Below are 13,384 nucleotides of genomic sequence, written 5' to 3' on the forward strand. Positions count from 1 at the left end.
TTAAGCACGATACCGACAATTTAGCTGTTTCTAAATATATTTCTGAAATTCTGCTTAAATGTTTCAACCCTGGGCTTTAAGGTCTTATTTTTAGGACACTAAGACTTTCAGTGTAATGGAAACAACACGTAGTATGGGCTTCCCCGCCTTCCTCCCTCTAGGATTTCAAATTCTCCTCGACACCACCCCAGTTCTTCTAGTAACTCCACATTTCAGAGCAGGCCGAGTACCGAGGAGAGCAAGAAAGGAAACCGGCTCCATGGAAACCGCGGATCAGAGGAAACGTGCGAGCAAGCGCTAGAGTGGTTGGAGGGAAAGGAACCCTCCTCCTGACGACGGCGCGAGGGCGCTCCGCGGATGACGTCACGCTCCCGCGGTGACGTCACGGCCGTGACACGCGGGTGACGCCGTTGCCGCGGCGACTTCTCGTCGTCTCCGCCCCCTTCGTCCGCCCCCCCACCCCGCGTCCTTCCCCCAATCCCCTCAGGCTCGACTGCGCCCGGGGCCGCGGGCCGGTACCTGAGGCGGCCCAGGCGCCCTCCCGCCCGCGGCGCCGCCCCGGCCGCCCCTCCCGCGCCCCCTGCGCCTCCGCCCCCGCCTCTTCCCGCCCTCCGCCTCCCTCCCCCTCCCCGCCCAGCGGCGGCCGCTCGGGCCCGGCTCTCGGTTATAAGATGGCGGCGCTGAGCGGCGGCGGCGGCGCGGAGCAGGGCCAGGCTCTGTTCAACGGGGACATGGAGTCGGAGGCTGGCGCTGCGGCCTCTTCGGCTGCGGATCCGGCCATTCCTGAGGAGGTGAGTACCGGCGCCACCCTGCCGCCCCTCGCGTCGCCGCGCTCGGCTGACTGGTGTTTATTTGGGGGAAAGAGGCGGCGGCGGGGGCTCTGGTGCCCTGGGCCACCTTCTGCCGTCGGCTCCGCGGGGTGGTTGGTGGGCATGGTCCCGGGGTCCTTCCCCGTCATGCGGCTCCTCGCTACGTAAACACACAATGGCCCGGGGTGGGGGTTTCCCTGGCCCCCGCCCCAGATGTGGGAATGGGGCAGCGGTGGCTGGGCAGGAGGCAGTAGGGGCGAGACTCGGGTGGCCCGAGAAGGTCACGCCTGGCTGGGGGATCAGTCCCTGCATCTCTTCGACGCTTTCGTTATTTGGGGAGGGGGAGGGTGCGGCTTCGTCGAAGTGGAGGCGGTAGGTTTGCGGCCTGGCCGGGACCCCGGCCCGGGTTCCTGCCGTGTGTGGTTATGACACGGTCTTGGGGACGGATGATGGGGCGCATCTGCCGCTCTCTGCCCTCCCTGACTCCCCTCCCACCCTTTCCAGGCCGCGGTCCCTCCTTCCACTTTTGTACTTGTTTGGGGGATTTTTTTTTCACCTATTTTCCCCGGCGGATAGTTTTGATTTTTGTCTTCGCTTTCTCACCCCCAGATTACACTGTTTCTGCTGTCTTTCTCATCCCGGTCTCTGGTCCCTCGTAATGTTTGTCCAGTGCCCTGTCGCTGACTGGTAACCCGCATCCCGTCCTCATCTCTCGCTCCGCACATTTTTCCATTTGTCGGACCTGCCAGCTTCCTAACCTCAGCTCGCACTGAAGAGCATTTTTGCACTTCTCTTACCCTGGTCCTCTCAGGCCCTCTGCTTCATTCCACCGCTCCCTTACATCGTTGTCTATTGTTATCTTCACGAACCCTTCTGCACACTTTCTAAACCCTGAAGCTGTCAAGATTCCCTCGGGTTTCACTTGGCTCCTTGCACCCTTACACTCCTGGCACCTTTTGATTAGTCCCTCAGTGTGCATTCACACCTCTTTCTTCTTCTTCTTCTTCTTCTTCTTCTTCTTCTTTTTTTTTTTTTTTTTTTTTAAGTAAATGTGATTTTCTTGTGTTGTCCTCCTTTTTGTCCTATTTTTCTCTTTTACTTTTCCTCTTTAATTTTTGCCTCTTCCCTGTTTTTGCACTATTAAGCCTCTTGTCACCTTTGTCAGTTTACTTCATTTACATTTTTATTACATAAACTACACTGTATTCAGTATTTGGTACCTTACTACATAGAACAACATGCACTATTATACTTCACTAATAATAATGTAATATCTGACCTAACTGTACTGTTATTGATTAGATGATGTGGTTTACTGTATAGACTTTGCTCAGAGTTCTATTCCTTCCTGCTACTTACATCTTGTTTCCCAATTCTCATAACATCTTACTCTCATCTCTGCTGTTTTCCTTTTCCTGCCTCATCATCTTTATTTTGGAAATTGGTCTAATATATTTTCTTTATTCAGTAGCAGTTTATTGTTTTCCATCCTTTTATACCATCTGTCTCTGTACCCAGAATGCGTTCTGTACATCATTTGATGTAGTCTAAATTTCTCCTTTTTTCTTATTTAACTTAAAATTATTTCACTTTTCAGTCATTTCTGCTCACATCAGTTCCTACTAATAGCTACTCAATTCACTCAACTGCTTGGATTCCCAGGATAAAGCTCTTCCCTTCATCCAGTTCCTAGTTTATTCTGTTTCCCTTTCCCTGTTACCATTCATTCTGTCTTGTTTCCTGGCTTTTGGTACTTAACTTACTGAAGCTTCCTCTTGTCTTCCCCACACCTCCACATTCCTTCTTATTTATAAACATCTTTGTTCTGTTGACATGGAAATTTATTTTTAGGATACATTGTTTTCAATGGATAAATATGAGGGGTCACATCTGCTGTCTATTTTCTCCTGGAATCGGATATGCCTTTGTCTTATCAGGCACAGGTGCCTTTGGACTTTACTTACTCTGCCCTGCATGTGTGGTTTTGTTGACTTGTATAGATGTTTGAAGGCTGCTACAGAGAAGAATAGATGAATTAATGAGTAAGAGTTATGAAATTGTAATTCTCTGATACACCATTGTTTACATTGAGAATTTAGTTTCAGAGTTATTGGGACACTTTGCAATTCTATAGAGAAGGCTTTTGTTAAGTCAAATTTCTGCCCTGCTGTTTCACTTAAAAAGGCCAGGTTGTTTGGAATTCTACCTGCTGAAGAGTACCCTAGGTTAGCACTAGGGCTATGGTTTTCTGTATTTGGCATACTTCCTGAGCAGTTCCCACATCCAGTGCTTGAGAACCTCTAGGGTAGATGAAGTTGAGCTTAAATTGCCAGCAGCTGAAAAATATTCTCATCTTTTGAAACTGTACAGGCATTCTTTAATTTTATTTAGTAAAAAAACAAATGTTTCCCACTGATTCCCTCCACCCAGGTTTTGATGTTTAGTGATGAATTATTTATCCTCAATTTTTTTTGTAAGAACTAATAATAAAGGTGTTTATCTGGGGGATATAAATGATAAAAAGTGGACCTCTTTTGAGTGTAGATATCAATATTACAGATGACAAAATTCATTCAAGATACAATTTTTAATTTGAAGTTGATATTCAGTGGAAATTGACATACTATGATTTTTTTTAATTAAAATGTCTTCCTTGTACTAAGAAGAATGTCATATAATTGTCAAGGACATGGGAAGACATGAAAAATTGTGCTTGTGTGTAACAACATATTACATTCTGAAGATTTTATCTTAACTGACGTTAAAATATAAGCGTTAAAAAACTGTCAAGAGGAAAATTTCATCTGCGGTAAATAAAAATTCTAATTACAGAGGGAAAACACATGTTGAAAAATCAGAAATGTAAGTAGAAAAAGGAAAATAAAAGTCATCTGTAATCTTAACCACCAAGATAAAATTACTATAAACATTTTGGAGTATGTCTACTCTTTCTGTGCTGATGTAGTACACTGTATGTGGTTTATAGCTCCCCCTGCCCCCACTAGAGGTTGAATCCAAAGCCTCACACATGCTAGGCAAGCTCTTTACCTTAGATTGTGTCCCAGTCCCTTTTTTATTTATTTAGCCAGGATCTCTCTCATTGCCCAGGTTATCCTTGAACTTTAGATCCTTAAGCCTCATCCTCCTAAGTAACTGAAATTACAGGTGTGTGCCATGCCCAATTTGTAATTATTTATAACTTAAAAATATAGCAAAGCTTTTTATATATCATTAGCTAATCATTATTTAGCTAATCAACTTTTTTGGATATGAGGTTATTTTCAATTTTTTTTTTTTTTTACTATTATCAAACATCTTGGATATAGACTGTAGATTTTACTATTTAAAATTACTTTGAGGGATGAACAGATCTCATGTCCTGTATTTTTATTACTTTGTAGGGCTCGAATTAGAATTTTGTGACAGGAACTTATTAAATGTTTATTAAATGAATGCTTATACTTGAGGCATTAAATGTTTACTTTTAATCATTCATATTTCCTTGATGTGTCTTTCAGGCTGTTTGTGAAGTCTGTTTTTTCTGTTGGATTTGACTGTCTTTATAAATTACAGAACCCATGTACCTATCTCATGACTAATTTGTTTGTTTTTCTGTGGGTCTGGAGGTTGAACCCAGAATCTCATGCATGCTAGGCCATCACTCTATTACTGAACTTCATCCTCAATTTGATGTTGCTTTCTGTGACCTTGTGGTATATGGTGTAATATGAAAATAAGATACAATAAATACATCGGATGTAAAAAATACGTGGTACTTGGATATTACCTTGTTCCTCTTGTGCTGTTTCTGTAGAAGGGTTTCTTACGTTTGGTTTACAATTGCAATTGTATTTTTTTGTTTTCAAGATCTCTTATGGACAATTTTGGTTAAGCTGTGCAATTATGATAATGCAATGACTAGGGAATATTCTGGGATGGGATCTCCTTTATAATGAGGTCCACTGTATTTGTGAACCAGGAGTTGTATTGCATCATATCCCTGAATAGTGGTATTCCCACTAAGATAGGTGCTGTGCAGTTTGGCTATTGCTGTTAATATTTGTGTAGATATATTCAAAGGTTTCCTTTATGTAAAAAATTATGCAACAGTTGATTTTGGTATTTATGTTCCCTTTGGTACATTTTTCTTTGTCCTTTATGAGCTCCTTTAGGCATCTACTTACTCCTTTTATTTAGGAAATTATCTGATATTGGTCACTTATATTTGTTGGCAGTTGATTGTCAGTAAACAGATGAGAAAGGAGTATTGGATGGGATACTTGAATGTAGTAAACCTGGGCATAAATTTGATTTAATTATATTTGGACAATAGAAAAATTATATTAGGATAATAAGCTAGAGCAGTCTGACTTTTCTTGTTTTTCTGACCCCTGCTTTCCTGATTAGGATGAATAGGAAGCAGATCTAGCTAATAGAACCTGTGTTCTGTGAGTGATGAGGAAGCTGCATCTTTTTTTTTAGCTTTTTTTTTTTCCCCCACCTGGGATTGGACCTAAGGACACTTAACCACTGAGCCACATCCCCAGCCCCTTATTTATATTTTATTAGAGACAGGGTCCCATTGAGTTGCTTGGGCCTTACTAACTTACTGAGTCTGGCTTTGAATTCACGATTCTCCTGCTTTAGCCTCCTGAGCTGCTGGAATTACAGGCACATGCTACTGTGCCCCGCCATTTTTGGCATTTTCTTAGACCTGCTGCCCACCTTGTAAAATGAGGCAACTGCTTGGTGTTCTTCCTTTTCTTTTTTTCTGTAATCATAAAATGTTTTCTCCTTCAGAACTGATAAAGTGCATTTTGTTTGCTACCTTGATATTTAATTTAGCTGAGAACTTATTGAACATTTTATCATAATTTCCTTGTTTTGTGAAATTTCGGATGTTCCTAATTTCAGTATTTCTGCCTTAGATTATCATTAAGGTAAGCCTTTTTTTTTTTTTCCTAAATCCCTTACTATTTCTCAGGCCTTAAATTATTTTAAGTTTTTTGCTCATTCTCTTTATTTCACCTATATTGGTTATTCTGTAAAGTCATAATCAGGAATAGTTATAGAACTTCTGGTTTCAAAGTAGGTGGGCCTGTTTGGGAGTTTTTCTGTCTTTTACAGTTAGGTAGGGCTTTCTTAATTGTAGTTTTAGAGATAAATTTGTTAGTAAAACAAAACAAAAAGCTTCATTTGTTCTATTCCTTCCTTAAATATTTTATGGAGGCATCGATATGTTCTTGGAGGTAGTTTTTATTTTTTCAGTCTCTTTGGGCTACTAACCTAATTTACTATCATACTTAATTAGTGTGATAGTCAGAAGGAACTCTTAATACTGCCTCTACCCTAACATTAAGCAATTATTTTTTTCATCTTTCTGCCCTCTGAGATTATTTTCGTTCCCATGTTTTCTCTTGGGCTTTTAAAAAAACACCAACAAACTATTATTCTTTTTCCTTCCTATATCAAGACTGGTGCCTAAGAGGGAAATTGATGCCTTGTAACTTTACATTCCTTTCTGGGTCTTGGGAATGCCTTTGATACCGAATATAAAAATTGCTTTGAACTCTATTAACTTTATATCATCTGGAAGCTCTGTAACATCAAATGAAAGATTATTTTCATCCTTATTATGTAGCTAGTTATTGACAGCACTTTGGGGACAAATGTATCATAGGATGGTGGTTTTCAGATTACTCCAGAGAACAATTTTTAAAAAGACACTCTATCATTTTATAAGAAATAAGAAATAAGCATTTTAAATCTCCCTAGTATATACACGTGTGAAATAGATTTGTCTGTTTTATACCTTTTTTTATCTTCACCCTGTGTAACAGTAACTGGCACATAGGTACTCAGATATTTAGAGAAAGAGTGAGTGAATGAATGAAACCCTATTAGATATGAGTGAATGAATGAAACCCTATTATTTTCTATACTATTCAATTTTTTCTCTTTTTTAAAATGCTAGTCATAAAATCAGTTTATTAGATTGACCACCACATTGCAACAGGCAATTTGCAAAACTGTTATGGTGTTTCAAGAACCTTCTTTAGAGTTTACCCCAATGCTTTGTGTAATGTCTCTGTACTTTAATTATTGAAGTTCTTCATTTATCTCTTTATGAGTTGGTTTCCTTGAAAAGGGGTTTCATGGCTATAAAAATGATAGAGCTCCTATATATAAAGGAGAGGTTTGGGCTGGTATGAATCTTAAGTGTCATAAACTGTGTAGAAAATTTAATCAACTTGTGTCTAATGCAGGGGTCCACACACTTTCTGAAGAATCATATGGTAAATATTTTAGGCATTGTGGCCATAAGGTTCCTGTCAACAACCTCTCAACAATGTTACTGTAGCTCAGAAACAGCTAATAGACAGTATATAAATGAATGAACTTGACTGTGTTCCAATAAAATTTATTTAAGGATGCTGAAATATGAAAGTCTTTTTTGAGGGAGGGGAGTACTGAGGGTTGAACCCAGAGGTACTTTGCCACATACCCAGCTTTTAAAATTTTTTTGGGGGGGCGGTGGGTACGGGGAGTTGAACTCTGGGTCACTCAACCACTGAGCCACATCCCCAACCCTATTTTGTATTTTATTTAGAGATAGGTTCTCACTGAGTTGCTTAGCATGCCCCCACCCCCTTGCTAAGGCTGGCTTTGAACTCCTGATCCTCCTGTCTCAGCCTCCCAAGCTACTAGGATTATAGACAGGCACCACTGCAACTCGCATGTAAGTCTTGATATGTGTTTTGCACATATCTCCTCCACTGGTTTGTTGTCCAATTTATTTTCCTAAGTGTCTTTTTTAAGACCAGAAGTTTTATTTTCTTTTTCTTTTTCTTTGAAGTGCTGAGGATTGAACCCAGGGCACTATGCTTGCTAGGTAAGCTGTATCACTAAGCTATAAGACATAGTTTTATTTTTTGATGAAATCCAATTTATGAATTCATTCTTTTATGATTCATGATTCATAAAAGTTTCCTCCTGTTTTCTTATAGAATTTTTATAGTTTTACCTTTTATGTCTATGATTCATTTGGAGTTAATTTTTTTATGTAGTTGGCCTGTTGCATTTGTGAATTCAGTTGAACATAGGTCAGAAATATTCGAAAAGGGCTGGGAGTGTAGCTTAGTGGTAGAGCTCTTGCCTAGCATGTGTGATGCCCTGGGTTCAATGCCCAGCACTGGGGGGAAAATTTTTTTTAATAAATTGAGTCGGGCTGAGGTTGTGATTCAGTGGTAGTGAGCTCACCTAGCATGCGTGAATCCCTGGGTTCGAACTTCAGCACTACATAAAAGTAAAGGTATTGTGTCCACCTCCAACTAAAAAATTGAAAAAAAAAAAAAAGAATTGGGTCTATACTGAATTAGTACAAACTTTTTTCTTATCATTGTTCCCTAAACAATATAGTGTAACAACTATTTCTATAACATTTACATTGTATTAAGTATTATAAGTAATCTACAGGTGATTTAAAGTTTATAGGAGTAGGACAATGTGCAAAGGTTATGTGCATATTTATCACAACATTATATGTAAGGGACTTGAGCATCCTCCAATTTTGGTATCCCTGGGAGTTCTGGAACCAATGCCCTATAGATACCCAGGGGTAGCTGCGAATTGTAAGGTAGTGGTTGAGGTTCATTTGTTCTTTCATGTAAAGATGTCCAGGTGTTTAACATTTCTTTAAATGACTCACCTTTTTCTATGTAATTAACTTTATTTGTTAATAACAAATTGTGCCTTTATTGAAATCAATTGCTTATGTTTGTTTACTTTGGACTCTACATAGTTTTACTAATCTTTGTTCTTAGAGTGATACCACATTATCTTGATTGCTGTAGCTTTACAGTTAAGTCTTCAAATAAGGTAAATCCAGTTGAGAGAATTTTAAGAGCTTTGAAATTTGATTTTTAAGTTTCATGTATTACTGAACTCTGGGAAGAAGATCCATAATTTTCTTTAGATTCCCAAAGGTATCTTCTACTCCCAAAAAACTTAAGATTCACTGCAGTATAAAGTTAATATATCTCTGACTTGAATTGTTTGGAGGTAAGTTTCATTAAAGATGCAGGTTAAAAAAAAGTTTCATCAAAAATTAATTTCCTTATAAGAAATAGATGAGATATTCTAATGGGTTGCATAAAATGTCAACCATTTCCTTTTTCTTTTTCTTTTTTTTTTTTTTTAACCATAATTTAAAAATACTAACTGTAATCAAGATACATGTTGGGGACTGGATGTATCATTCAGTGCTGGAGTGCTTGCCTGTATATGTGAGACCCTGGGTTCAATACCCAGCACTACAGGAAGAAAAAAAAAAAAAAAAGATGTGTAGGGGGAAAGTGAGTAAGTGTAATTTATTAAGATGTTTACTCACCAAAGAAAGTCACTGAAAATGTCAATCCGGCTTTGGAAGATAAAAGTTCACAATACCAGCTATGTTATTCTCCATTGTAAGAGTTCATCTGTTTGAAACCTGTATCATATTCTGTGATATTTCAGAATTAACACTCTTCTTAATTTTAGAGGCATTATTAAACTTGTTATGGTTTTGCTAAGGATAAGTATAAGGAGGTGGTGGTTCATATTTCTACCTTTTTTCAGTGGACCCATAGGCCCTTCGCCTTGTTAGATTATACTGGTGGTAGCTTATTACTGCTTAGCCTTAGAGCCATTCCTACAATACTAAAGGGTATTTCTAGTCATGATTTTCACTTAAGAATTAAAAAACAAAGAATCAGGAAATACATGTACGTGAAGCCTAAGCCTGGAATAACTGAATTGAACAGGGTCCTGTGATGATTGAAGAGGTAGAAATTGTCTAGGCCTTTGTTCATGTTGTAAGAAGTGTTCTAATTTTGTTTTGCCACCTTGCAGATTTTGAAACAGTACTTCCAGGGAGGGAGAAACATTTTGATAGATGGTTTTCAACTGTTAAGTTAGTGTGTTTAAAAAAAAAAAAAAAAAAAAAAAAAAAAAGATACCCATCTCATTGTAAAAAATACTTGGTGTTTAAATTGAGAAATACTCATTTTGGTTTTATGTTCTTGTACTACATATATAAAACTTTTAAATTAATACCAGACATTTTTTACTCTCTATTTTTAGAATAACTTAATTAAAATAAAATTTTGATGCTTAAAATTAGTCACTTTGAGTATTTTAAGCAGTTTAGTATACTGATTGGGATTATTCCTCCCTTGACCTAATATTTCCTGCCTTGAAGCAATTATTTTGCAAAATAAGTTTTTGGTTGGAATTATAAATATATTTTTAATATTAAAGGGGATTGCAAATACCAGCAGTAACATTGTAAAGTTATTGGAACTTACACTTTTCTGTACATAATACCCGACTTACTCCTTTTCCTGTTTCATACTCTCTAAGAAATCTCTCTGTTGCTTAGAGGGGGGAAAAAAATCAAACAATTACTAATATAACAGTCTTAAGTAGATGTGTTTATTTTTAAAGAGTTCTTGTTAGCCTAGTTTCTGGTAATGTTTGAAGGGAATTTAATTCCCATTATTAAAAATATTCTGTATTTTTTATGAATACCAAGCAATATTTATACCTTTTTTAAATTGTTAAAAGATGAAATACCATTGTTAATTACTCCTAAATAACTCAAAATTGGTTTTTATTTTTGGTACTAGGGATTGAACCCTGGGCTTTGTATACTCCAAGCATGCACTTTACCATTGAGTTGTACCTCAAGTCTAATTATTTTTTAATGCATTATATTACTATACTTCCAGAGAACTTCAGATAGGGAACAAAATAAAATTCAGAGTAGTCCTTACAATCCTATTGTAGAGCCATTGAAAGAGTTCATTTCCTCTTAGGTTGTACATGACTGCCTCTAACATTGACTATCCATTCCAGTCTTATTACACATGCCTTCTCATATTAACAGAAACTTACACAACCTCAAGTAGGTTTCTGTGTGTATGATTCAACTCAGTACTTGCCTTTCACTGGCATCTCTTGATTCCCCATCTCCTTTAAGTTACACACTGAACTTGATAACCCAAATGTGTTACATGGATCTTAAGAGTGTTATGAGAATAAGGTGAGATGATGAATAGTAAAAACCTTCACAAAATTAAAGTACTGTTAATTTTTTTTTCTGATTTTCAAAACAGGAGGTAAATGTATTTCAGATTTTCCTTCAGAAATATTTTTTATTTTTCTTAAAGTCCAGTGACATACTTAGCAAAGGTGCCTAGTAGTTAAGAACTGTTAGAACTGTTTGAATGTTGACTACATTCCACTAATGTTATCTTTAAACTGCTTTTGAATTAAACACACAAAAGGGCAACATATTGATATATTGGGTAAGCAATCCATGGGAAAGAGGTAAAACCTTTTAATATTATAGTAGAAAGATTGTATGTTAGGGCTTTATGGGGGGGAATATAAACATTATGATTTGTGTTTTGGCATTTTCATAACTGGTCACTATTTACTTGTGCAATCATCCAAAACTACATTGGTGACTTTTACATTGAATCATTTCATAGGACACATATTCATGAATTCAGTAAATATCTGAGTACCTGCTATATCCCAGATAGTACTCAGAGTATTTGGAAGTATGTTTGAAAACAAAAGTCTCTGCCCTTATCTAGCCACCTTCTGGTGCAGCTGTGTATTAGTGGACTGCAGGGCAGACAAACCATAGACACGCAAAAAAGAAATTATGTAATAAGTTTCAAAGTAATGAATACTATGGAAAAATGAAAGTAAAGCAGGTTGGAGTTGGGGGATGTAGATTGCCATTTATAACAGGGAGATCAAGGTAGACTTAATTGAGAAGGTGGCATTTGACAAAAATCTTCAGAAGATCAGGAAAAAGTTCACAGGTTCTCTTGACAGGAATGTGCCTTCCTAATTCAAGAAACAAGAAGACCAAGGTTACTGGAGTAACTCAAATACTGAAAGGTGAGTAGTAGGAGATGAATTTCCGGAGGGGTGAGGGAATAGCCAAGGGCTATTGTAGAGACTGATTTTGTGTTAAAGGGTAGCTAGTTGGTGTGTGCCCATAATCCTAGCAGTTCAAGAGGCCTAGGTAGAAGGATTACAAGTCCCAGACCAACCTGGGTAACTTAGCTAGGCCCTGTCTCAAAAAAAATAAAAAATAAAAAAGTTGAGTATGTAACTCAAAGTAGAGTGATAGTTCAATCTCCAGTACCACAAAAAAAGATTTAAAAAAGAAAGGGAAACTGCTCAGGGTTTAGCAGCCAGAACTGAGTTATATGATTTCACTACATTTTAACAGGAGTACTGTGGTTGTGGTATACAGAATCAAATGTAACGTTGCAGGATAGAAACTGGGGGACTAGGGTTAGGACAGAGAGTGGTGCAGTAGAAACATCAACTGGTCACATTTGGAATGTTTTCAGAGTAGGTCCAATGGGATTCGTTGATAGATTGAACTTGAGGTATGTAAGAAAAAGAAGTATCAAGGGTGAAGGAAAAGACAGATGGAAAATTCAGTTTGAGAGCTGGGCGTGGTGACACATGACTGTAATCCCAGTAACTCAGGAAGTTAAGATCAACTCAGGAGGCTAGGATCACAAATTCAAGGCCAATCCGTGCAACTTAGACCCTGTCCCTCCCTCCAAAAAAAAAGACAGGGCATGTTCTGGGTTCAATTCCCAACACCACCACCACCCAATAAATAAATAAATAAATAAATAAGCAAGCAAGCCGTTTGGAGCTCTCTAAGATGTTGAGTAGGTAGTTGAATTTGTGACTCTGGAGTTTTGGAGTGCGTACATGCAACAGAGTTCACCATACCCATGTGTCATTTTTTTCTTGGTATACAGCTGGACAGCATTTCTCCCTTGCTTACAGTTGTCATATGATTGAGTTCTAGCTAGTGAAATGTGAACACAAGTGATATGTACCATTTCTAGGTCTGTCCATTACAAATACACTCCATCCTGTTTTCTCCTGACTGGCTGGAATGGAGATGATTATCAGAATACCCGAATATGTTGACAGTTATGTGTTACAAATGGTAGTTGTCCACAGCATAGTTTCCAGAATGTGGGGAAAAGGACCACCCTGCTAACCTGTTCAGTCACCTAATACTGTTAGATAACTAAGAAATACACTACATAGTGTTTGAGTTCTTATCATTTTGGGGTGTTACAGCAGTTAGCCTATCCTAAATTAGGGAATTTAGATGATATTTAAAGCTATGAGACATGTTTGCCCATCAAGGGGCTGAGTATAGAAAGGAAAAAGAAGAGATCCAAAGTTGGAGAAAAGAGTCAAGAACCTGAGAAGGAGCAGCCAGTGAGGTAGGAAATCAGATGAAGAAAGTTTATTAATAGAGAGTGGTCAAGTGTAAAATTTTACTGAGAGGCCAATTAAGATAAAAAGTTGAGAATGTATCATGGAGTTAACAAAGTGGTATTATTCCTGTGATCTATACAAGAATAAAGCTAAGGGATTTTTTGGGGTTTTTTTTTTTTTTTTTTTTTTGGAGTGATTTTAAGAAAGAAAGGGAAATGAAGATAGTGCTATATGATTTGGATGTGGTTTGTCCCCCACAA

General features: G+C 38.1%; 1 protein-coding gene across 1 annotated transcript in view; it reads left to right on the plus strand.

Moving 5' to 3' along the window:
- Positions 1-479: 479 nt before the first annotated feature.
- Braf (B-Raf proto-oncogene, serine/threonine kinase) overlaps positions 480-13,384 on the plus strand; it is a 182,111-nt gene continuing 169,206 nt past the window's right edge. The window contains 1 exon segment of the mRNA XM_047560012.1: positions 480-791. Within this exon segment, the coding sequence (XP_047415968.1) occupies positions 672-791 (120 nt within the window). The 5' untranslated portion in view covers positions 480-671.

The sequence above is a fragment of the Sciurus carolinensis genome, chromosome 8 (genome assembly GCF_902686445.1).
Source record: "Sciurus carolinensis chromosome 8, mSciCar1.2, whole genome shotgun sequence".
NCBI lineage: Eukaryota > Metazoa > Chordata > Mammalia > Rodentia > Sciuridae > Sciurus > Sciurus carolinensis.